At 38.5% G+C, this 27,499-nt stretch overlaps 2 protein-coding genes across 2 annotated transcripts; one reads left to right on the forward strand and one right to left on the reverse strand.

Annotated features, from left to right (window-relative positions):
- Positions 1 to 4,626, forward strand: tma16 (translation machinery associated 16 homolog). The gene is made up of 7 exons (XM_041786412.1): positions 1 to 87; positions 209 to 309; positions 513 to 550; positions 1,574 to 1,658; positions 1,820 to 1,968; positions 2,079 to 2,121; positions 3,743 to 4,626. Exons 1-7 carry the CDS (start codon positions 85 to 87, stop codon positions 3,921 to 3,923), a joined length of 600 nt encoding a protein of 199 aa, XP_041642346.1. The 5' UTR covers positions 1 to 84; the 3' UTR covers positions 3,924 to 4,626.
- Positions 4,170 to 24,816, reverse strand: march1 (membrane-associated ring finger (C3HC4) 1). The gene is made up of 7 exons (XM_041784110.1): positions 24,730 to 24,816; positions 15,476 to 15,526; positions 14,560 to 14,633; positions 9,401 to 10,207; positions 9,083 to 9,263; positions 8,828 to 8,972; positions 4,170 to 6,035 (listed from the first exon to the last, which is right to left on the reverse strand). Exons 1-7 carry the CDS (start codon positions 24,814 to 24,816, stop codon positions 5,674 to 5,676), a joined length of 1,707 nt encoding a protein of 568 aa, XP_041640044.1. The 3' UTR covers positions 4,170 to 5,673.
- Positions 24,817 to 27,499: the final 2,683 nt, after the last annotated feature.

The raw sequence follows: 27,499 nt of genomic DNA on the forward strand, positions 1-27,499 counted from the left end.
CGCACCCGGAACAAAATTGATGATGGAATTGTCTGTTTCCGGTACAGTTGTCAACATTGAGGACCACGCGTGATTACGGTGAAAATGGTAAGACTTGTGCTCTATCTGTTTAGTTTTAATAAATGGAGAAATTTAAAAACCATACAATCAATTATTATTAAGTTTGACATTTAGTGCGTGTTTATGTTCTTTATTGTTTTGTTTGTAGCCGAAGACTCAGAAAGGAAAAGCAGAGAAGGTTGTTCACCCGTACAGCAGGAAAGCTGCTTACCTGGCCCGGGAAGAAATCAGACTGAAAAAGAAAGAAAGGTGGGTAGAAAAGAAATTAAGACCGTGTGACAGCTGTAGTAAATCCTTCTGTGTTTGTGAGATATTCATATTAGATGATTAAAGGGAACTGGGTGTTGTACCGAGTAAAGTTTGCCTTCAAGGGCTAGACGAGTCTCTGGAAAAAGTATGATCTGTTGAAAATCCTGATAACTTTCTTATGACTGTCATTTTATCCCCTGCAGGCAAAAGAATGACAAAGCAGTACGTCTGAACAACATCGGTAAGTTTATTAATACATACATTTTTTTGTATTTGTAACAGTTCCTTGTTGGTGCACGGATGTGTTCTTACTCCACCTCCTGGCTCTGGCGCAATCATTTTTGTGAGGATTGTATGGTATACGTTTAGAAAAAATTAAAGGGAAAGTCTGATACGTTGAAACAGTTCCCATACAATTTGAGCTTCCCTTTAAATCTCTCAAAAACTTGTACAGTAAGCTTAGCTAGAAATTTGCGGGGTCAGATACATGTAGAACTATTCCTGACAACTTTAAGGATTTTTTTCAAAATAAAAGATAAAATATGACAACATTATCAAAGTATTCATATCTTAATTGTGCAGTTTTTCCTTTATTATCGTTGGTATAACACATGTAAACAAGAATAACCTTTTCCCCTCTGTTAAAGGCCACTTAAAATTCTAATTCACAAAAGAAGTATGGGTGTCTTTCTACATTTAAGAGCTCATTCCTTGATGTTTTAACTTTTGAACCTCCTTGTCTCGTTCTACACTTCCTGCAATATTTGTTTATTTTTATGATCATACTTTTAATAGTTTTCATATTTTAATATTTTAATCTGTGCCAATACTCATAACACCAACACAAACTTGAGTGTAATATTAGATTTAAGAGTCCTCAAATTCGCATATAGTTACCAGCAACAACACGTTTTCTCCAATGGAATAATTTCTGCAGTTGTGTAGAACTGGACTGCTGCCACATAACAGATCTTGTACACTTTGTGTAAGTCTACACATTACTCAAAGATTATCGATTCAGGATGAGCACTTTTATTCCAGTGTTCTTGAAACCATCCAAATAACTGTCTGCTCATTATTGCTAAGGTTGCCTGTATGGTGTATAATGTAATGTGAAGTAAAGTATTCAACACACCTTAGTGATGTTATAGTCAGTATCAACACTCATGGAATTTCTCTTGTCAAGTAGTATTACTCAGTTGAATCTTTGTGTACTCATGTATAACATGTTATTCTGACAGACTGACTGTCTCTTAACTTCCAGGTGAGAAGCTTTTGTGGTTTCAAGGACAGCTGGATCCAGAAAAGACTGCATACACCAGAAAAGATGCCTGTGACATCATTGAAAGGTCTTAGATTTTTGGTTATGCTGCTTTTATCTTTATCATTTATCTTCTTCAACAACGAAATAAAAATAAATGCATCAAAATAGTGTTTTTTAGTTGGACATGTGATTTAGCAGGATTTCCTTGAATGTGTCTTGAACATGTGTGCTTCCTTGTGTGTTCAGGTACCTCCAAAGGTTTGACTCTGAACTCGAACAGATTGAACTGATGAACGGGATCAAAGGTCGGCAGGGTCGTCTCCACGGCGCCAGAGAAGCTGTCATCAAACAGACCATGGAGCGAGAGCGTGCACTATATGAGAGTGGAGGATTCGGTGAGTTGTTGTCATATAAATATGTCAACACACACGATTAACACATAGACAAAGTCAGTGATGGAAACGAATGTAGGATCCTCTGTTTTTTTTTTTGTTTTTTTTTCCAGAGATTCCAGACATCATCAATGAAAAACATCTGAAGACATTCAGGTAAGTAAAGTTTATTTTCTTCAATGATATGTCTCTATATTTAGTAGTAGCTCTAATCACAATTTTAGTTTTAGTGTAGTGATTAAGACTACATTGAAACTTCAGGCAAAACCTATTTTTTTTTTGTTCAACCTATCTATGGCTTAAATCAATTTTTAATAAAAGAGTTAACAGCACAAGTCATATGGAATCTGAACTGTGATTTGGATTTTGGCTATTTTCAATTTTGTTCCTAAATTAGATAAAGACCAGATTCTTTGATATGCGATCTTTGACTGAAAAGTTATGTAGGTATTAATCTGACTTTTACTGCCCTATAGCAGCACTGGTCATACCCGGGCATGACTGATGCAGTTAGACAGTTATCATGCCATCCAAAATCTTCCAAACCCATCTGGGTAACACCCTTTACACAGTTTTAGGAAAGGGCAGAAAATTAGACACAGTACTCTGAAGCCCAAACCACATCAGAGATATAGGACTTGTGTCCAAATAATCACCCACATTATTTTCTATGAAAAAAACCCACGCCAGTGGCAGCCATGGTGGCGCCACACCACAGCACTTAATGCCACAGCTCTATTCCAGGCACAGTCGTGGCTGTTGGAGTGTTTTCCTGGGAGAACAGCTGTTCTGTCCATCTCAGCAGCTGTTGTAGCAGCTATGTTTGAGAGCACAGGAACAGAAATTAGTGCCTGATTTTATTTTAAGATAGTGGGCAATTCGTGCGTCTATTCACAAAGGAGGATAGTGGATAAAGTCGGAAACGGGGATGAGAGAGTTGGGGAGAAACATGCAGGAAAGAAACTTCAGGCACGACTTGACCCAGACCTCCTCTGTACACGGGGCACACCTTTAACCACTTGGTCATCTGCACCCCAGCTCCATCTTTTGTTCGAGGAGTAGAATAAGTGAGAGGCCTCGGCTGCTGGTGAAATGCCACTGCTCTTATCGCTTTTTTCACCTATTTGGGGGGGGCATTCATTACAGGCCAGTCAGCGCCACAAAACATACAACATAGTAGGTTTGTGCTGTTGTGGAGGAGTAGTTGACAATGCACAATATTTAACCATCAGTGGAGCAACTTTGGGAATTAAATTTGCTGAAGCCAATCTGGAGAAGTGCAAAAAAATCACCAAGACGATCTTTCAGTGCGTTTCTTTGCTCTTCTTTTAATAAAGAAATGTGCTATAGCTATAGCTGCATCCATGCTAATCTCTTCATCCGCCGCTAGTGTGTACAGGTTTGCAGTCACTTCAACTGAAATATGCCTGTAGCTCCTGCCTCTTTCTCCTCAAATTGTGCTTATCGTCCAGTCATTCTCTGTCTGGGAACAGGTGTGTCAGCTTGAAGCTTTGCAACATTACATACATGGAATCTGGCCGATCCATTGGCTCTGCAAGGTTATTGATTCATAGTGTCAACTCCTCTCATGGTGCACCAACTTCAGCAGCCTCCATGGTTTACTTGCACGAGAGGATGAATCCAAAGGTCAAACGTAGCCAAAAATTGGTTTTAAAGGGGGAAAAAAAGAAACGTAATTATTTTGATACATCCTGATTTTCAACATTGTGTTGTGGTCATTGGGCATTTTTCTGATAACAACCTTTGTGTCTGACAGAGAGTGGACTGGTGATTTGAAGAAACTTCCAAATATCAAACTGCGAAAGATTTCTAACAAAGATTTGTCCACAAAGACAGAAGAGGAGGAGAAACAGGACATTGACATTGATAGGGATGATGAAGATGACCTGGATGAAGAGGAGCTGGATGAAAATATCTTGATGTCAGACTCAAACTGAGGATGACTGTGTGTGTTATCCTGAGACCAGTCTTCAGCAGAGACTTTTTCTACAGTGTTTGCGTGACACTAGCTGCTACTCCATGGCTCTCCTGCAGGTGGCGCCAGACTGTCAGAGATGGAAAACTAAGTTAATTCTTGACACTCAGTAATTTCACACCAGCCTGTGGGGAGGAGTCTACATTCATTGTTTATTGCACAACAAATATGCATTGTATGTTACCTGAATCCATTTTATCCAGTCAGAGATAGAAAAAAGGTTTTGACAAAGATATTAGAGTGCTCTTGTGTTTGGTGAATACAAGACCTAGAGAAAATGTATATAATGTGATGTGAATTTGGTCCAAAAAGTTTAACTCTGTAGAAAAGCAGTAAACAACAGTCGTCTCTGCGTAGGCAGACTGTTCAGTCATTAACACAGAGTATCAAGTCTAATTAGCAGATGGCAACCATGAACGCTTTAATTACATCAGTTTATGAGTAACAGGACCTAGCAGACAAGACCACATCATGCTGAAAACTGTCAAAACAAAACCTCAGGAACATCTGGGCTACGTGAGAATTATTATTATTGTAAGAAATATTCAACATTTTTGTGACAATAAATAAATTCGTGACAATAAATAAATTCAGCTTTTCAAAACATAAAACTGTCCATTTCAGACTGAGCTAAAGATACTGTTTGAATAAATGATTCTCTATTTAACATCTCTGATTCTTTGGTGTCTGAAAATCTGATTGTCCAGAGGGAGGTTTAAGGCCTCAGTATGCTTCAAGTAAAAGTGCTTGTTTGATCGTCAAACAGCTTTGATTTTACATCTGTCCCCTTTAGCTAACAGTTGGCCACTTTCACAGTAGGTGTATTTCTAAAAATCTCTCCACTGTTTTACATCTTATGTTTACAGTGATATTCAATAAATACTGTTCAGTAGATACTTAAGTGTTTATTAATTTTAAAGACAACCACGTGTCTTCATCCTGTTTTGGCTTGTGTAATTTTTTGCACCTTTCCTGAAAATATCAATCATCCACCTTGAACTTATTTCAAAGCTTTTTCTTCCACAAAAAATACCTGCCAGACAAATTACTGTGAACATGTCATGCCTGAAGAAACTTTATGTTGCTTGAATTACAAAGCTGAGCTTTACAGAGGTCCTGCCCTGCAGTATACTGGCCTGCTGTGCAGAGCTTCATCAAGTTTTGCTCAACCATCCACATCACTAAATCACCATCTTTGAGGAGAGATTTCTGATAGTTTTTTTCAGTATGTACAAAAAACCCTGCCATCCCTTTCAGTGATTGTAGGCTGCAGTGTTAGTTTTTGAAGCATACTGAGACCTTTGTTAGCGTCCACAGGCTGTTTACACCCACAGTGCAGTTTGAGAAAGTGCATATAAGAATAAAACTTAATTTACCACATAAATACAGTATTTATAAATATTCTCTTCGTGATGGCTCTTCCTGATGGCTTTATTTTCCTCATTCTTTCAATAGCATCCATTTTTTCCACTTCAGGTCAGCCACACTCTTCATTCTTAGAAAATTTGCTTCACAGCAGCCTTGAACTTTTTCTTTGATCACTGAAAGACTTCAGATGCTCCCAAAGTGTCTCAGAATCAGTAATCACAGGAGCTGAGATAAATACAACTAGTCTATATCACGCCATGCTCACACCAGCTGGTGATAAATATATATATATATAGGATGAGCATGGCATGATTTAGGACTCTAGCTGACAGAAGGACAGTCAGTCAGACGGGGTTTTGTGCTGGTGCCACTGCAGCCTCCACAGACATGTCTGAGTCTATCTGAGGCTCTGGAGCTGGGGCAGGAGCTGCACTGATGGGAACCTCCACGGTTTCGTGCCTGCCATTGCTCAGTGGGCGGGGCTGAGCCTGAGAACTGTGTGGGCCTTTCTCGGGGCAGTTCTGCACAGTGATAATGCGGTTGAAGGCCTTGAGGCGGCGCCACAGCTGCAGGTACACTTTACACTGGATGTACATGAAGATGAGGCCGCCTGTGAAGCCGATGGCCACTACGATGAGCTTGGTCCAGAAGGGCCACTCCAGCACACCTGAGGATGTACAAACACAAACGCCGACTGTGAGTAAGTCTGAAGGGTGTGTGACAGATCATGATAGGTGGTGTGTACAGAGCTGTGCTTACCCCCAGGCGTCGTGTACTTCAGAAGAGAAATTCTCCATAATTCCTCTGCAATCAAGAGTGAGTGTAATTTCTCACAATTAATATGGATTAAGGTTTGTTGTCTGAAACACTGGTTTAGTTTGAACATTCTGAAGCTATTTTTCTCTGATTCTACCGTCAGGCAGAATGAGAATGATGTTACGGATACACTCTGATTACATGAAAGCACGGCACAGCACCATCAACCAACTTAGAATACACTCATGGGACAGTTTTCACTTTAAAGATGTTGTGAATTCGTGCATCAGCAGGGGGATGTTATTTAATGCTGCCATTATTATTATGTGGAAATATGTTTCAAATTTATGGTGTGGCTAAGACTGAAACACATCTTGTATGTGTTAACCTTTCAGTTAGCTCAGTTTTTGTCCTTAGATGTTTTATTGCATCTTGTCATTTTGAGTTGAGACTGCACTCGAAACCCTGTGATAATCCAAACAATGGAAAAGTGATTAGTTTAAAAAAATTTGCATTGTTTTGTTCTCTGCTTTTCATTATCACACGAATAATGCAGCTTTTCCTTTAAAAGGAAATTGTTGAATGTTTGCTGTTGGAATTTCAAGCCTTTCAATGTCACATTTAATGTCCAGGCTGGTACATCATCAATTTAGATTAAAGCTTTTAAGTGGATGCCATTCTTGTGCATGGATGGTGACTATATGCAGATTTTTTTTTAAGAAGAAAAATGGTTGGCAATGATACTATATTATAACAATATATCTGGGTGGGCCACCTAGGAATTAACTATGTGTGGGAAACACTGCAGTTATAATAGACAGTCATGTGACTATTCTCACTCATTATTTAAATAACAGTTCTTGGGACTCCCTTACAGGACCTGCTGACAGAGAAATAAATACGTTTTGATAAAGCAATACTGAAAACAACAGCAAACACAACAGAGAACCCTGTGTGTTTGCTGTGAGTTGAGGCTTTCATGGTAACAGCAGAAAAGAAAGGAGTTTTATCAAAATACTGCAGACAAGAGCTGATGTCTAAAAGTTGCTATTGAGCTATAAAATGTTGATTGGTTGAAACACAGCTTCTACGCAACCATTGGACATCAGCTATTGAAGCATCAAACAACTACCTACATAACACAACTGTTAGATTGTTTTATACAAAATACAACTAGAGAGAGACAAATCCTTTTCTAAGAGAAAAGATGGATAGCTACCATAATGTTAGCTGCTGTTGCTCTGTTGTTGATATAGTTTTAGTGATCAAATATGTTTTTTACAATGATTGCAGCAGCAGAACATCTTTACAACACTTTAGCTCCCCACCCCCACTGAGTGTGATACAGACTAAAAGGACTTAATTTATTATCTTTATGAAACAGAGTTAGAAATGGAGATGGAACTAATCTGTATTGTTCTTTAAGACATCTTCTGGTGCATTTCCACTAAGTGGTCTGGTTTGGGTTAGTAAAGTTTTGTATGGTTTTGCACAGTAAACCTTGATCTTGTTTGAGTTTCCACAGCCCATTTCTGTTCAGCCTCCCTTGTAGAGATGGGAATTCTTTTTCTTTTTGTTGTTAATTAAAATGATCTTTTGGGCTTTTTGCCTTTATTTGGATAGGACAGCTAAAGAGAGACAGGAAACATGGGGAGAGAGAGTAGGGGAAGACATGCACCAAACAGTGCCAAGACCGGGAATCAGTCCTGCGACCAGTGGTGAGGACTATAGTCTTTATACACTGGCCCTTTGCTCTACCCTCTGAGCAAAAGATGATATGAAGATGATAATTTTTTACTTTTTCTAGAGATCCGGATCATTTGGCTAACCATAGTGATAAGAGCTACCCCTTTTGCTCTCCAACAGTTTTTCATTTGGTGCCATTTTTATTTTTTTAATGTCTATTAAACAGCAACAGATTTGGGGAAAAAAGGAAACAACTATCAAACAGGAAAAAAATCCTGTCTTTCAAATAAAAGAACCAGCTCTTAGAACTGGCTCTTCTGTGAACAAAACATAACAACTGGCTTATAACCTGTCATTAATGAATTGTCATATTAATCTAACCAGTACTCCAAAAGATTTATTTGCTTAACAGTAAATCACTGCTCCCTTTAAAAGCATGTTAATAACAAAATGAGGGAGAAAAGCTGGTAAAGAGGTGCTGTTAGCCTCTGAGCCCAGTACAAAACATGGCACATTTTTTGTTTGTCCATTATTTCCACTGAAATTGACAACTTTTCTGACCAACCATTGCACTGCAGAGTATCTGCCGCCACCTCTTGGGATCAGGTAGGTATGCTTGGTACCCCTAGAGATGGGTGCCAAAAAAGTAGGATGGTACTGATGGTTACTGTGGTACATTTCCCAACTATTGTCAGGGGAAATGCAAACAATTGAACCAGACCGCTTGGTGGAAATGCGGTTTTGGACCACTAATGTCTTGACTCTAAAACTAGACCTCTACTGTTTAGATGGACACTTGGGGGTAAAAACCACAGCTAGTTTAGAAGATATTGTTTAAAGTACACTCACATACCTTTATAGTTTTTATACATTGAGAGAAAACACCACCACAATACATCACTACAAAGGGACTTTATTTGATTGTCACATCACCAGAGGCAGGCAGTTTAAAGATCACCGGTGAAAAGTTTGAAGGTTTGGCCAAAAGTGATCACAACTTTAGTTTTCACTCTGCATGTCTCTGGTGTGTGAGTGGGAGCACAGGAAAGTACTCACCATTCTTCCCGAGCCTGATCTCCTCTGCCGTTCTCTTGACAAGGATGTAGATGGACCACAACATACACGCTATTGCTATCAGATGAAACATCACTGAGCAGAAGATCTTCCTCCTCTCACTCTTGGACATGTGTAGCCTCTCCCACTGGAGGACAAAGGAGGGCATGGTGGAGAGGTGATGAGAGGAAACATGATGTTTCTACAGCCTAGATTGTAGTCCACAGCTCTGAATGATGGTGAAGAGCGTATGCTTACCTTGCGTAAAGGTTTGAGCTTCGTCTCCATGATGAAGTCAAACTTGCAGAGTTCACAGCACCGAGTGTCTGAGGATTTGATCCACTGGTTGAGGCAGGCCTGATGGACAAAACTCAAGCTTCCTGTGCAGCGACAAGGCATTATCAGAGGGCACTCGTCATCCCCCTCACAGTGGCAGATCCTACAAACACAGTGAAGAAACAGTAAACAAACATCAGAACAGGTAATGAAATGCAACCTTTCTGCTTTGTTTTTGTTGTGTTTATTTGTTGCATCCACCCTCTTTGGACGCTAAAGTTGTGCTGAACACTCACTAACCTGCAGACCTCCATCTCAGAGTCGTCAGAGCAGTATCGTGCTGTGCTCCCGTTCACACCGCAGTGTTTCTGTGGTGTGGGTACGGACATGTCTCCACCCCCTGACCCCTTTTCTTGGTATTTCTTGGTGATGAGCTCCTCCCCGTCCTCAGCCAATGAGGAGCTGCCTCCTTGGCTGTGCGTCTTGAAGCTCTTCTCCTTTTCTCTGCTCCGTGAACGCTCTCTGGATGAAACATCAGTCTTAAGTGTGGCCCTGCCGCTATGACGCTTCTTAAGGCCTCTACTGTCCTCCACCAGAGGCTGGTTCTCCTTCCCCTCATCAGAGCCGACCGACTGCAGCTCCATAACTTCTGATTTGTCTTCCCTTCTTCTACTCCTGTCTGCCCCTTCCCTTTCTCGACTGCTCCCACTGCGGCGGCGCACTCTACGGGCTTTCTCCTTGCTCCAGCTGCGGGCCTCTCGCCATGAATCCTCTTCAGAGCTAGAGTCAGAATGGAGAGGCCTTGAAGAGCGGTGGCGAGATGGGAGCTCTCTCCGGTTCTTGGAGGACCGCTCCCTCTTCTCCCCACATTCACTGCGTTCAGAGCTAAGGTCACTGCGGTCAGTCTGCTCCTGTTTGCTGATGGTTTCCACGCAGTCGGTTCCACAGCCGCTCCTTTTGCGGCGGTGACGGCGCTTCACCTGCTTCTTCTGCGCCTGAGATGATGAGCCCAGATTTGTACTGGCAACCGTCATCACTGGGCTTTGTGTTTGCTCGTTCTGTTCTTGCAGTTCAGAAACATTCTCTAAGTGGGTCGGCTGGCCAGAACTGAACACAGGCATGCAAACAAAAACAGACACAAACACAGGGGAACATAAAAATGAAGAAGTGTAAAAACAAGGTGAAAGGAGATGAAGAAGACAAATAATGTGACGTTAACCGTACAAATAGACAAGGACATGACTGAAAGCACCCAGAAAGATAATCACTCAAATAAGAAAAAACATGATTATAACTTAAAACTATCTAAAATAATGCAGCATGGCTTTAGATTTCTGTATCTTGGATTTCTACCCTCAGAGCTTTGTTTAAGTGCTCCAAGTTTGGAGAAAAATCTCATTCAATACAGTAGCAGGATCTGTGTCCCTTGGGTTAGGGACTAACTTTACACCCTCAAAGTTAAGTGACACTTCATTTACACAGCTTGATGGCAGTTAAAGTGGTTGAAATAAACATACATTACATTAAAAACCTTAGAAAACTGTCACTGTGATCTGTAACCCCCAGAGTAGAATGACTTTTGAACAGTTTGAACCCTGACTAGAGGCACTGGAATCATTATTTTCATCTCAGATATTTAGATATTTATTTTGTTTTTGCACCTGAAATCAGAGTTTGAAAATGTAACACTCTCATGGCAAGGCAATGCACTGAGTACACAGCAACCCAATATAATCTTCCAATCAATCTGAAAACGTAAAGCTCACTGTTAACTCCTACTCACTTCTTCGTGTTCTGGAAATAATATTGAAGGGACAGATTTGTAATTCATGAGTGGTTAGGTAAAAATAAAAACCCAGCAAGGGCAGTAAAGGTCAAATGATGTTTAAAAACACGGATGGAAAAAATGCTACGAATTTTTAAATGGGACAGGCAGAACAAGAAATGATGAAGACAGGACAATTTGAGCATGCTGAGCAACAAATGAAGATCCAAGTGCTTACATACAGGAAGTGTGTCTAAACTGCCATCACACAGTAGCCTCCATCCTCTAAACCACAGTGACAGAGTCTGCCATCAGTATTTTTTCCTCTCACTGTTGATGCTTCATCCCTTTGTGGTACTAGCTCCACTTATCTGGACTGTCTGGAGGCCATACTAGAAGCAAAAAAGATGCTGCCAACCACAAAATGGTAAGAAAGTATTGCCATTAGGAGTGTCACAAGTTGAATTTTCAACATGGGACTCAAAACCCCTCTCACACTAGGCTTTTACTGCTGTGTAACTTTCCAAACTCTTCTTTACTTTCAATATTATATTATTTTTTCCAGCTGATAGTAACTATCCCTGAACAAAACATGTCTCCTTTATGTGGCCAAAAGCCACAAACAGAGCCAGGGCCTATTAAAAAAGTCCAAAAATGACTCCCTAAATGCATTCCTATTCACTTTTCCTTGACCTTGATGAAAAACATCAGAGGATCAAGGAAAGGTGTGATAACAGGATAGAAAAAGAACAAAAGTGATACGAGAATCTGACTGCTCTTGCACTATGTGTTTACACTGTAAAAACGACAATATACCGTTGATGGACAACAAAATGTGCATGTATTGTCTGATGCATTCTCTTTGTTGTTTAATGCAGCAAATGAAACATGAAAAACTAGGTGATAAATATGAGCTCATTAAGGTTTTTATGGACATCTCTTAAGGATGAGAAACATCTGTCAACATCTGGAAGGTGTTAAATGTCTTAATTTGAACTTCCCCAACATGTAAGCCAATATTAGATGGATATTTTCTAAAGTTCCTAATTTTCTGTATCTGTGTAATACAGTCATCTTGTCTTGTTCTCTTTCTATCCATTTTATCTTCAACTTTTTCTTATTTCATAGATGTTTATATTTTGCATAGTCTAAATCTGTTAGGTGTGAATTACTTTGAACTGTTAATAAAAAGTACCCCTAACACCAAAATGGCAGTGCTTGAACTTTTGCCACGTTAATCTTTAATTTCTCAAGATTACAATACAAATGTAGTTTATCGGTTGAGTGGAGGTTGGAATTAAATAGAAGGAATATATGCAAGAGGACATAGTTGTGAAGTCTGGAATAGGTGATTCCTCTGCTCACCCTCCTCTCTTCTTGCTATATTTAGCAGTGGTTCTCAACTGACCAGGCATCAGGACCCATCACCACCTCTGTCTGAGAAATCGCGACCCAAATTTTGACCACACAAATTTAATTCATGGAAAATTTTGCGGTTTAAACCTTACAAGGAACAAAACACAATTGAACAAAGAGTCAGGACAAAACCATGTTTGAAAGTGCATAGTTAAAGTCAAATACTTTTTATTTTTCCTCAATTTTGCCAAGATAATATTACAGTTTTGGTCATTATTTATTATCTTTGGGAGAATCAGCTTTGGTATCCCCCATCACCCACACCACCACCACCACCACCACCACCACCACCACCTTTATGTAGAGATGCATTTGCTACCCACAACCCACTTTTGGCCAGTTGAGAACCAGATGTATAGAGAATTTGAGCAGCCCTATTATTTCTGTCTATTCATTCTATTCTAAGCCCTCATCAATCTGGATTCAGAGCTAAGCACAGCACCACCGCTGCTGCTACTTTAATAATTAATAATATTGTTTCTGACATTGATAAGAAGAGGCACTGTGCTGCTGTTTTTATTGATTTATCAAAAGCATGTGATACAGTCGATCGTGGTTCTTGGTTCTTTGTTCTTATTCAGATACTTTTTTATATTGGCTTTGATTTTATTTCTTGTAATTGGTTTTCTAGCTATCTTTTTAACAGACGCCAGTGTGTAAAAGCTGGAAACATTCAGTCAGAGTTTTTATCTTTATCTAAAGGTGTCCCACAAGGATCAGTCCTGGGCCCTATTTTATGTACTATCCAAATTAAAAATGTTGTTTCCTTCTTAACAGACTGTCATTTTCACCTTTATGCTGATGATATTATTTTACACTGCTCTGCTGATTCCGCCCACTTAGCTGTAGAGAAACTGCAATGTGCTTTTAATCATCTTCAAAATGCTTTCAGTACTCTTAAGATAGTTCTTAATACAAGTAAAATGAAACTTATGATCTTCTCCAGAGCTAGAGACGTAGATTTTAACAGCCTTCAAATATCCACACTCAGTGGTAACAGTATCGAAAGGGTTTCAGTATATAAATATCTTGGTATTTGGCCGGATGAATCATTCACATTTAAACACCATATTGAGCCTCTTACCAGTAAACTTAGGCAGAAACTTGGTTTTCTGTACAGACACAAATCAAACTTCCCTCCTGAGTGCAGGAAAAATTTAACTGAAGCTATTTTTCTGTCTGTACTTGATTATGGTGACATCGTCTATAGACACGCTGCCACTTCCACACTCAAACCTCTAGATTCTGTTTATCACTCCGCTCTTAGATTCATAACTGGAGATCCTTATGACACCCATCACTGTATTCTGAATGACAAAGTTGGTTGGACTTCTCTGGCACAAAGACGTGATAAACACTTGTATGTTTTTATCTATAAGTCCCTAACTGGATGTACACCTTCATATATAACATCTATGCTGAACTGGACCACTGGACATTACAATACTCGCTCTACTGACTGCTTAATGCTGCAGGTCCCAAGAGTCTACTCTGAATTGGGTAAATCTGCATTCAGCTACTGTGCTCCTATAATGTGGAACAACTTACAACAAAATCTGAGGATTAATACACTAGTTTCTTTTGGTAAATTTAAGATGATGATCTCAAATAATTTTACCACAATGTGTAATTGTTTTCATTGATCATACTTTCTTGTCTCATTTTTAACTTGTTCTTAATGTGTCTCTGTTGTATCTCGACATCACTGTAAATGAGGGAACCCTCAATGATTTTCGAGAATTAAATAAAGGTTAAATTAAATTGCTGACACTAAGATACTTAAGTCATTTCAATCAGTTAGGAACCTTCCTATGACAACTAAGACAAAAAAACCCAAGACAAAAAAAGCAAACAGACCCAGTGTCACCTTAATTTCCTCCATTGTTGTTGACTTCTCTGTAGTTTTGTGCAGCCAGGCCATAGTGAGGAGTTATGATCTAAGGATGTACTAAAGCAGTGGAGACAAACCAAGTCGAACTACTCCCATATAAAGAAAAACTCCATTGGCACTCTGGGATTACCATTAGATTTCAACATCAGTCTTAATTTTGTCAACACCTCTGGGACAATCAGACCATCCTTTTTCAGTCTCAAACTCACTGCAGAGGATTCTTGAAGCTGTTCATGTTAATAACAGAACTGTGATTGCTCTGACTTTCTGACAGGTCTCAGTTTTCCAGGTGTGTGGGGGTGTGTGTGTGTGTGTGTGTGTGTGTGTTGCACTTGCTGCCTTATTAGCTCTAGTTCTGGATAACTTCGACAGAGAAAGCTGTTTTACCTGCATATGTCCTGAGATGATGGGGTGATTGATGCTCTTGAGGCTGTAGCTAATCCTGTTGTAGAGTTACTGGCCTGAAACAACAAATAGATTCAAATTAGCTGCCATGCGGCTTTTACAAGGACAACAATCTGTCACTGCCATCTTTAACGGGCCATCATAGGCCTCTTAAAACATCTCTACATTTTTATATTCCTTCTACTGAACACAACAAAAGGAATGATATTAACCATCAGTAATTAACATGAATCATCACAAAGCTACATAAGTTGTTTTTGGCTGTAAGGGAACCAAATAGGCACTTATTAGCTGACAAACAGCCTTGATATCTGTATGTATTAGTACTTTAAACAATTTTAAATATGTTTAGTTATCAAAAATGTACTTTTTGTATGTATGCTGCTATGTCTGCTCTGTTTAACAAGATAAAAAAACATCCCGGTCTTGGTTTTGATTTTGGGCTTTTTAAAACAGCAATTTGTTGATTTTCTCCTTAATTTTTTGTTATTTCTACCACCTTTTTTATTCAGTAAAAACAGCTCACTCAAGTGTTTGAAAACTGTTTGGTAACTGGGGAGAGATATTTACTTATGACTGTAAAAAAAAAAAAAAAATAGGCTAATGTTACAAGTGAATTGTTGGACTACAGGAAACACTCCTTTGTGGTCTCCTTTACATTATCCATTTGACTAATGATCCATATAAAACACAGTAACAAGAGGAGCTATACTCACTATTATTGTAAAAAATATTAATTCAGATTGCTCTAAGACAAATCTTTTAGCGGTTGATGGTTATACTTCCCTTACTACCGCATTCTTACACACCAGATTCTTCTTGTCAAAAAAAATGCCTCCACACACTGAACTGTGACCCTGTTATCGGCTCTGTAAGGCCTCTGATATCCACACGTTACCTTGGAGATGTTACTGGATCGACTCCCTGAGCGCCCAGGGCCCTTCCTCCCCTGCAGGGAAAAGGAGAGACAGAAAATCATTACAGGCCATCATGTGATGCTTAAATGGCTCAAGTATCCTGAGGAGGTTCGAACCAGCAATTTCTGTGGCACTCAACACAAAACATGACATAAATAGTATGTTTGTAGAGTCATTTCCTGTACCTATCTCAGCATGGGTGCTCATTTACCCTGACGTAACATTTAACCATTATTTACTGTTGCTGTTACATCATCTTTAACTGTGAAATAATCTTTTTCTCCTATTGTGTCTAGAAAAAAGTTAAATTGCCTTTAAAAGCTTGTATGTAAAAAATCTCCACCTCTAAACATTTGAAATCACATTTTTTCCTTCTCTTTACTTGATACAAATTATCTATTTATGAGCAACCTTTAACTTTTCTGTCAACCAGCCTGTCACTTAACTGCTGGATTATTCTAGCTCCAATCTGCTGCCGGATCTGTGTTGTAAAAAGAAAGCTCAGAACAGGAAAATTACGTTTTCTCTTGTTTTAAAATGTGTATGCAGACAAGTCAAACAAGCAAAATACAATAAATGAGGCATTTAAAATCATATTAAAAATCTCTAATGTACTCTAAAAAACATCCTAGTCTCTGGCTGTTTGTTTTTTGAGCGGTTAAAATCCAGTTTCAGGGAATCCTGTGTGGACACGTGTCCTTGTGATTTCATTATTACCTGAACTAAAGCTAGACAATCCTATTACCTGGTCGTCCTGCTAAGTGGGAAAGATGCCGCTGTGCAATGTGTCTCTATTTAAAGCTGACTGATAACACTTTTTCTAGAGGTCCCTGGTTCACTGATTTTCTGATTTCAGCTCTTTGTATTTAAACTCAAACTGTCAGAAATGTGTTACCTCATTTACAAGTCTGCAGCATGTTACATCATATTTTTTTGTCACCCAAGGAAGCATATTCACATGGGTAAATCAGCAGAAATTAAGTAGTAGGTCAGTAGAGGTTTGATTATGATGATGATAACATATGCAGTGTTGTCACTGTAAATTTGAGTCATCAAAAAGAATACTGTTTCAATAGCAAACTGATTTAAATTGTAGAAATTACTCTAACTTAAATGTTTGTTTTTGTGTAATTGTGGAGAGCTTATTAATGAATCAAAGAAGTTAATCTGAGTGATGTCTTCTTAAAATGTTTTCAGCCATAACATAGTCTTGATCTTTAGCTTTCAATATTTTGTCATCATGGCCTTACACATCTGCAATTATAAAGGAACAGTAAGTTTGGTATTAACATCACAAAGTTTGAGCTAAATTTAGAGACTTTATATCAGTATGTATCAGTATATATCACTTTATAAAATCAGTGATCAGTCATGTTTTCACATGAATTAATTACTTTCTGCATGATGATGTAAAAAGGAAAAAAGGGATGAAGACTAAGCTTGCAACTGCAGCAATTCATTGAGAGACAACATCTTCAGCATTTCAACTCTGGTCCTTTGCCAATAAAACAGATTTCCCTGCAGGTCTCCACAGTACGTTGACTTAGTACTTGTGGATTGGAAAAACTATAGTTAGAATCTCCAGTTTTATTAAGCAACAGCTCAAATTTACTGCAGAAATATGAAAAAGAAAACTTGAATACAAAACACATTTTCTTGCCCTTCCCAAACTATCCATTTGACTTTGATCCTGAAGCCACACTGGCAGCCAGGTGCATCATGGGATTAAATTAGTCTTGTTCCAGACAGTGGAAAAAACATCCAGGCTCAGATGTAAATACCCACTGGTTTGTGACACACACACAGTCACACAGAGTTCCATGCCATGTGGACTTGCAGGGGACCTCCCCAGCTGTCTGCTGTCTGACTGAGTGGGCAGTGGAAAATGATCAAGGACACATATCAGGAAAGCTAAGGGGAAATGCTCTTATAATAATATAATAGATGTTAAATACAAAATATCAAACACATAAAAAAATGTAATTTGTCATTGAATAGTGCATTTGCCAGCTTTAAGAATATGGTTGAAAGCAGCCACACAGCTCCTGGACTGTGACATTTTGTGACATAAATACCATTCCTGTGAGGCCATAATGGGCCTACTTCACTCATTATTTCACTGATTAAAGATCTTTATTTTACTTAAAAGGAATGTGACTTTTTCTTTACATACTGCACTGCCTTGTATTAATAGCTGGCTTTCATATGACAATATTCCAGAAAGTAAAAATGTAGGGATGTCCAATTTTTAATCACAATTAGAAAGCACAATAAATCTTCTGTTTTTGAAGCATTTTTAAATACCAGTATTTGAATTTTAAAATGTTTTGTAACAATTTTGATTTTTTTACTTTCTTAAAGTATGGGTAATTGACTTCCTGCTTGGACACAGACCTGCTTTTGTATTGAAACAAAACAAGAAACTTCAGATAGATTAGGCCTGTGACATGAACTTCACTGGGAAAAGGGAACTTGTTATGATTGAAAAGGAAAAAAATGTAAACAGTAAACAGTTCAATGTTTTATAACACATTGTTTTGACTTTTGACTTGTCCACTGTGCTGTCTGTGAGTTTTTAAAGTGACATAACTCAGGCTGTCGATTAATCAAGTCAATCGTGATTAATTAAGGTTCACATTTAGTGCGCTAATTTTTAAAGTCACAATTAATATTGTGCTTTATTGTCCCTTTCAGCACACTTTGGCTAAGCCTGACAGTGTCTCCCTGCAGTGCTTTAAAATAAGTCTGCAACTTCTCCTCAGTGTCTCATTTCACTCTAAAAGCTCTCAGACAGATCAGTGGACAAATCAAAAGTCACCTGAACCTTTATAATGATCTATAATGATCACAACAAGTTCCTTTTTCTGTAGATAACTTCATGTTATAATCTTCAATCTTTATTTGCTTCATCAATCCTCCATTTTTTATACTTTGTTGGACAATGAATGCTACTTTTTGTGGTAAAAAAAAAACCCTCATCAACCAAATTTATTGACTTAACCAACATGCACATGACTAATAATCAGCTAAATTATATCTGTCTGAGATTTTCACTTTGAATAGCAGCCATTCTCATCCATTTATCATTACATGGATTTCCAGCAGCATGCCAGTGTTTGCAACATTGACTATGGATTTATCATCAAATGTATTAGCGTGGCGCTCTTTAAATACAATGGAGGTCTACGGCCCAGATAAATGAGATGTACCATGCTTGAACTGTACATCTGATATTTTCATTTTCTGACACTAATAATATTCATTTACATACTCCACAGCTCTTATCGCCTTCATGCTTATCAACTGTTATAGAGAACTTCACACATCTAAATCTTAGATGTACAAAAATCAGCTGTATTAGACACTACTTACACTTCCTGATTATTTCTAGTCTGTCTTGGACGCTGGGGTATTTACATAAATGGTAATTCTAACAATGTGTTTCGCAGTTTTTAAGTATCCAACAAAATCTATACAGCTCAAGGTTGATATTAGTAATATCTATTGTGGGAGGCTTAAAATATATTTAGTTTTATATACAAAGAAAAGCAGAGCTTGGATGTACCAACCCACACATAGAAGTAGTTGTGGGTACACTCTGTGCAAATAAATGAGTCAATGACAAGTAGAAGACTGCATCATCTAAGCTGATCAAGGGATTTGCTGTTGGCCAGGTTTAAATCAGTAGTCCTTCGTGGAGTCAAAACTAACACTCTGTCACCTCCCTAGGTGTTAACACATGTACTGGAGGCTGGAGCACATGTTTGCAATGTTTGGTTATTCAACAGGATCTATCACTTTTTTACAAGTAAGAAAACACATTGCATGAAATCCTAACACTGAGGTACTTCGAAAAGGTAAAAAAAAAAATGGTGCTTTTATGGCATTATATATGGACGTAGATGTAAAAAAAAAAAAAAAAAAAGGTTGTTGAGAACCACCTAACTTGGTAAAGAGCTGTCAGGCGATTACATTTGCAGAAAAAAAAAGTTTGCATATGATGACAATAAAGACACTCTGCAGATTCTTCCATCAAAAAAGTATTGAATTGTGGTGTGTGTTCACACTATACCACTGTAAGCATGGATGCAAAGTGTGCAAGGAGGTGTTGTAAGACATAAAAAAAATGTTAACATACATCTTCAGCACAGGGTCTTAACATTTAGTATAATTGAGCACAGAGACTAACAGTAGGACAAAACACCAGTCCTGTTATCTTCTGAGTAAAATAATACTAGTATACATCAAAAATTCCCCTGAATTTGTTAATTTGACATTTTACCTTGCTCCAAAAGAAGCACAATTTGGAACATTTTTATTTTCTTTGTCATATTAACATACACAATAAGCACTGCATGTAATTTGATCATGAAAAGCGTTCTCTGACTGAATATAGATAGAAAAAGAAAAGGGAAATTATGGTGATAAAGACAGCATTGCTGCTTTCAGTGAAGTCTATCTTATCTTTTTTTTTAATCACTCATAGAGTCAGATTATTTCAAACACTAGCAACAGGTAAATACACCCAAGCAGCAGACAAATGTTTCAATATATCGCACAGGTTTTTCTGCTCCCAGTATGCGTGCTATTTAAGCTATAAAGCTTTTTTTTTAAAATACACTGTTATTTTATGTATCTGTTTATGAAGATCACAAGAGAACCCCCAAAAATCAGAGTATTCCTTAAAGACACGAGGCATATTTGAACTCTGACTCTACAGGTGAAAATGCTATCCATTCCAGCAATCTGCCCAAGCAACAAAGCCAATAATGCATCAATCATTTAGAGGTGTGTTCATCCATAACATCTGTCACATTCTGCTTCTGCATCATTATTATACACTTTAAAAACGTATCAAATCTATTTCTATGTATGTTTGGATCTCTTTCTTAAGTCAGACCACAGATCTAGCCTTGCTCAGTCTTTTTCCTGTAGATGTTTCCATGCATATGTAACTTGTATTCCTCTCATACTAGTATGGAACTTTCAATGTAACACCCGTTGTATCTTGAATAACAAGCATTACAGGTTTGAGTTAAAACAAAGGAAACTGTCTTTAGCCAGAAGAGTATTGCAATAAGATCAAGAGATAAAAGTTACACCCTCTGCTCCTTCCTTCAAAAGCCTCATGCATGCACAGTTCAATAATTATACAACCATTTATCATGAATAACATGATGTAGAAACGTACCTGAGCCCCTGCTGCTCTGCAGACACTCTCCCTCTCCCTCTGCACAGCTTCGACTGTGGGAAGTCTGTGTTTACATGTGCATGTTTCTGAGGGGGGGATTAAGTCATGTAGCGTGGACTGGGAGCTATATTTTGTTCCTGTACACACAGGTTAAAAAAAACACCTACAGCTACATTCAGGATAAAAAACACCTTTAGTTATATTTAGACCAGCAACCATTAGTCTGAAGCTTTACTGTCTAATTTTAGTCAGCATTTCTCCATTTTTATAATGCTTAAAAATATGGTGTTATACCAGAAGATTTTTCATACCAGGAAATTTACAAAAAGTGAAGACTGTCCAAAGTAAAAGATAAATTAGAGCTTACCACTGAAACATTTAGCTAATGTGCAGCATTAGCTAATTATTTCATTGTCACAGTCATGGTATCAGATTGTGGTTATAATGGTTTAACCCTGACTGGTCCAGAACACTGTGGTACATCACTCATTTCAACTAAGTTTTGTATTAGAGATGCAGAGAAATTAAAAATAAGGGGTAGATTGGAAAACTTGCATCCCTTTTAGTGAGAAGCTGATTGAAGCCACAAAGTTTTCAAACTGTACCCTTTAAAATGCACACAATTGAAGAAGTTTATCTTATTTTAATTCTAACTTTCCAACTTATAAAAGCAGACTTTAGGGTCTACTTTGACAGTGTAAAGCCTGCTGCCAATACCATGTGATATGACTTGTGTCTGTCAACATGTTGTAAGTTCGTGGCACACAATCCAGGCAGAAAGCCAGGCGAAGAGTGCAAACAGGGCGTGACATGGATCAACTAGAGTGTCAGCTTTCATCCCCTTTAAGAGCCAGGTGTGGCCACAAGCTGGTACTTTGTTATAGCGAATTTAAGTTTGGCTCTTCAAACCATTCTCCTTTCCTTGAGCCACTAAACACACAAAACACACCTGACACTCTTTGAAATATGATGTTGAGGGATCTGAGATGTGTTTCACTGAAGCACTCCCACATCAGAAATAGTCAAAAAGGTGCTGTGAACAGTTCTGCGTCAGGCTCCGCACAAAACATAACCTTATTAATTATCAGCTGACTCCAGACACACAGTCAGGGTCTGAAGGATCTATGTAAACTAATGTTCAGTGAGCCTGACATCAAATAAGGTCGGCCTGTGTCCACAACCAGCACATTTAGCACTGACCGCACTCATATCCTCAGTCTCAGAGTGCTTCTCACTGGAGTTTGTAATTGCTTGGTTATGACAGTTATCCTTGGTGGTATCCATAACATTGTTTTTAAACAGAACTTAATATTTTCAGTTTTTAAAGGAAAGATCACCAAGAAAACACAAAAAAAATGTAAAGGAATAATGTCCTGACATTAGCAGCTGCTTTAGACCTTGCAAGTCAGATGAGTTTCTCTTCTTCCATCGCTGCTGACAAAGCTGGTGTCATAAGTCTCTCCCTTTCTAGATTTTGATTGGTCAGTAAGGGAGAAGAGACCCTGATGAGATCAGTGCTGTTCCAAAAGTAGAACTGTTTTCAGCTGAGAGTGCAACGACAAAAACGCTTAACTAAAGTGGTTAAGCTTGGTTAACATAACAGTGTTCAAAGGCCTGTTTGAACAATTGGACAGTCTGTAATAATGCTGTAGGATATACTAATAGTGGCACTCAAAGTTATGAATAAGATTTATTTTAAGTCCAACTCCCTGTTGAATGAGAGTGTGTGAGTGTGTGTGCCACTGCATGTATTTCTGTATTAATGGCACACTTGAGCAGGCGTGTGGGAGCTTACAAAAAACTGAAAAAACCCCAAAACATTCCATCTCTCATCCCCATGTCTCATTAAAAATGTGATTTGAATGCACTGACATCAGACTGTAGAGTAGGTGTGCTGCTGTGTATCCTGTGGATGGAACAAACTCAAAGAAAATTGTTGCACTGTATTTCCATCTTTCTAAATAGTGCTCGAATCATCAGGAACAAACTGCATCACAGACTACAGCCTCCAGACGAGGCTTCAGCTGGTCTAAGGTGCAGTTCTTCTCTGTATCCTCAAGATAATAGTGTTGTTGTAATAGTTTTGAGCTTGACCACTCCCTGTTCTAAAACAACAACACCCTTTGGAGCGTAATTTTGTTCAGTATGGAAACAAAATGAGAACTGGGTGTAAAATGACAAAAGTATCAGGTGGAAAATAGGAAAGACACGAGCACCATGTGCAAAGATGCTCTGTGTTTGGTATACGATGAGGCTCTTTGTGTGTTCTCTCATGGACAACAGGATACAGGTAGGGCTGCTTAATAATTCAGTTATACTCTCGATATAAAGAGTCCAGTCCATTTTTAAACAAGTACACAGAATAAAACTCAAAGCTGAATATGCCAGCTCCACTAAAATTAAAGTTCTCATATTGTAAATAATAATATGCTTCCTGTATTACGTTTCTCTCTGGATTGCTTTTGTGATGTAATATGAATCCCTTCAGTGTTTCTCCTTGTGTATATCCTGGACTGACTTCAGTCTAACATGCTGATGATCTGTGCTGCAGAGGGAGTGAAGTCATTCACAGACAGCTGCTGACATCACTGAAACATTATTATTTTATGAGTACAATTAGCAGCCATCTGCTTTATGCGTCATCTCAGTAATAAACTTCTGCATTAGAATTAGTATTAAGAGTAGACAATGGTAAACTGTAGTGCATCCTTATATACAACTAGTTTGCAAGGTGACATTCAACCAGGGAGATAATTATGGCCTCATTTCCTAAATTACCTGAAAAAGGAACTTTCTGAGATATGCAAATGTTGCTTGGATTGCCAAATAGTGTTGCTGAAATTAAACTTTTAGTACAGCACTACAGCTCACATTTATGTTTAGAGAAGGCTCCTGTGGTGTCAGATCCACTGAATCAGGATTAAGTGGGGTGAAAAGGTCGATCCAACTGTGAGAGGTTTTACAGAGGGACTGGAGGATCTTAAAGCTGACCTGGTGGTATAAGATCTCCAGATAGCACGATTAAAGTTGGGTATTTTTGAAAAACTATATATCATTCTTTGTATCTTAATCTAAATTAATTAATAATTAGTAGGATAAATGTAATTAATTTGTCTTATTTTTATTTTTATAGTTGGAGAGAAATCTTTTCATTATTAATTTAGCTAACAGAAAAAGGGGACATGGGGTAGTGATTTAATACTTTTTTGAAAAAGCTTCCCAATCAGAAATCATGTCTGATGTTGGTGTTTTCATTATAACAGGCTAAAACTTTCTGACAAGGCCAAAAATAAGTTACTGTTTCTATTTGAACAAGTGCGCAGTTCATGTTTAAGGCAACACACAGTAGTAAAATGTTTTCTTTTATGTACCTTGGATTTAGAGACCACCACATACACAAAAACTCACTCTGCAACGACCACTTGAATGGGTTTGTTGACTTCATAACCCAGTTAAAAACATTTAAAAACCCTCCCTGCATTCCCATAATGACCTCAAATGACTTTATGCTGTAAAGCCCTAACTCTGGCAACCTTGAATCCTCCCTGCTGTCTGAGAAAACACTTTATAGCTTTACGTGTGTGATGTAACATGAGGTGATGTGAGGTGAGTAGAGATTCAAAGATGCTCCAGGTTGAAAAATTTAATGATCTGACATTTTCAGGCTCTATTGAGAATGCATTTGAAGAAGCATCAAATCCCATGTGAGAGAGCAGTGATAAAAGGCTGCTGAGTGCATCCATACTGTATATGTGAGGGAAGTGAAAAGACTGTCAGCTGATACTGGAGGCTGACATGCACTTATGCACCCACAAGCCAACATGCACACACAAACACATCCTCAACGGTCATCAAGATCAAAGCTCAAGGACCCGCAAATGACTTATGAAAATCAAGAACATCACTTATGATCTCTATAATAATACCAAGTTCAATCAAGTTTTACATGTAACAAACAAAGGACAAAATATATGTATATATACACCTACAGACTTTACTGTCACTTCAAAGGCATGTGAACAAATGAAGAGGTCAGAAACTCACCTCGGACTTGTCTTTGGAGCGAGAGGAGCTTTTGCCATTGCTGCCGTTCTCCTTGGCCGGAACCACAGTTATCTGTTGTACTGGCATGTTGCTGTTTCCAGGCAACACTTCGGTGCTACTCCCACAGCATTCTCAACAAGATGTGCGTTCCTATCCTCCGATGAGAGTCTGTGCCTGTAATCCGCTGTCCCATCCACAGGCTGCTGACAACAAAAGGGGACGGCGCTCCTGGATCACCTCTACTTTATCAGCCCAATCCGGATCATCAAGAAAGGAGTGAAGATGCAACGGGTTCAGGTCACCGCGGCAACACGGAGACAGCTCTGGAGATGGTGGGGTGTGAGGTCGCCATGACGACTGGGAAACTACTCAACAGTGCGCACTATCTCCTCCCCCTCCCGCCCCCCTCCTCCTCCACGTCTTCCACTGCCCTCCTGCTGAGAGAGAGACAGACAGACAGAGGAAGAGTTGAGATGTGGAGCTGAGCAGTAAACAAGGAGGCAGGGAATATTTCTGAGTATGCGTTTTTGTGCATTTTTGTGTGTGTTATTTTGCATGTGTAGTGAGTATTTCTGAGGGGTGGAGCCATGATTTTGTCGTGCTTGCTTGGTAATAAGCATACGATCCCGAGGATTAGGGCTTAGACTAACCTCAATCTCCTCCTCTGACCAGTGCTGCTGCTAATAAGCTTACACAACCTGTGCACATGGACAGCAGAAACACATATAACACTGTCTAATTGTTTAAGGACTTCCTGGTGAGAGAAAATGACTTGATTGATGTTAGGCCACCAAATGTCTTCTGCCATGGTAAAGGAATAAAGGCACCTAAGCAGTCCCAACTAAACACAGATGGAAAAAATCAACATGTGAATTTACCTCAGTATCAGCGTATAATGTATGTGCGTGTAGGTGTGCATGCATGTTTTGGAGGTTTAGGGGTAATCCTATACAAGTGGTCTCAGGCAGTGAGCATTATGATTGATATTACATGAGAATGTGTGACTTTAGGCTGATCAATAAAAAGACAAACTGTTTAAAAAAACAGAAGTGTGGATGGAGTACCTTTAGACCACTTCTTCAAAAAAGTAATTAATGTTTTTTGAATGTTTTATTCAGGTGAGCATTTTGCTTTTATTTCAAAAGAAGAGAGACAGAAAACATGGGGACAGAGAGTGGGGGGGAGACATACATCATACAGCACCAGGAACAGGGCTTGATCTTGCAACCGCCACCAACCAAGGCAAACCAGCCCCGAATTACAATAGTTTTAGTTCCTGCAACAGTTTTATACTCAGACCAACATGCTTGATATTGCTGCTTGTATAAAAAATTGGTGAAGTCTTAGTGATGCCACATGCTAGTTTCTGAAGAGGTTTTAAAGCCAAATGACTGCAGACACAATATTGGAAACACAGACTTTTACTTTGATGAATCCAGAAACAGGCATAGAGGCACAGGTACGATGCGACTATCAAATAACTACAGTACAAACCCTAAATTACACTGCATGCTGAACTCAGTACACTCAAAATGGGTGATTTGCAAAAAAAAAACAACAACAACAACAAAGATGTGGGTTTTTAAAAATTCGTTAAAATAAAAATTAGCTGTAGAGATTAAAAAAAACATGTTTCATTTTGCTGTAGACTCTCTGACTTCAGGAGAAGGCCTTAATTGAACACTCAAGTAACTGCACTTCCTCTGTTATCAAAATCTTGGTTTAAGCCTCATAACACTAAAGTTCTGGCCAAAGATTCCACACAAGTCTAAACATACATCTGTTTGTAACAGGCTGCTCACTCTACAAGCCTGTCAGTTCACACCACTGCAACTGGGGGGGACAATACATCGTTTCTAACAACTGTCATGGTGATTTATTTTTAAGCCATTATTCAATCAAACTTCCTCTAAAAGAAGGGCAGTTCAGCAAATTAACCATTTTTTCTGCAATAAGTAACATCAGGCTGTATGATTTCTGCTCATCCTTGATTCCTTGGTCATCACCACTGTAGTGTGGCTGCAAAATTTCCTGGCACAATTAAACAAACAAACAAACAAACAAACAAACAAAAAAGCTTTTATATCTCAGTCTTGTTATAACTAAAATATCTTCTGTGAGTATTTTTTTTCCATGGAGAAATTTAGCAACAACAGCCTTGATTTCTCATGTATTAGCTAGTATAGATGGAAGGGACAAAAGATTATGACAAAAGTGCTTAGAGGTGAAGAGGTGCTTATCAGGAAGAAGTTTCCAGAAAAATAAATAAATAAATAAAAAAGATGGAGCTAATCGTTGCCAAAATCCACAGAATATCTTTATCTCATGAAATACTGGCATTTGTAGTTCATAAAAATGCCTGGCTTAGTTCAGACAGCTGCAGATGTCCCCAACAATATTTAGACTTGTGCTGTCGAATTTGTTTCTTTTAAAAATATTTTTAAAGAAGCTATAAGAGTTGGTTTGATGATAAAGTCTTTACTCTTAAATGTGTTACAGCAGTTTTGACCTATTTAGACATTTTGTCTTCTTAATGCGCTTTAAGTTCATGTTGTGCCAAAAATCCTCACAGTACATCCTAGATCCATTGCCAGGACTTTTTATTCCATCATTATTTGGGTTTGAAAGAACCTGGTAATTGTTTGAGGTTTAAAATATTTAAAAAATACACACATTTGAGAAAGTGGAGAAAGAGGTGACAGGGAACAATGGGTAGAAACTTAGTGTAATGCTATGGCTAGACTAAAGCTTTTTGGTACTTAGATTTTAT

Source organism: Cheilinus undulatus, linkage group 4, assembly GCF_018320785.1.
Source record: "Cheilinus undulatus linkage group 4, ASM1832078v1, whole genome shotgun sequence".
In the NCBI taxonomy this organism is placed as follows: domain Eukaryota; kingdom Metazoa; phylum Chordata; class Actinopteri; order Labriformes; family Labridae; genus Cheilinus; species Cheilinus undulatus.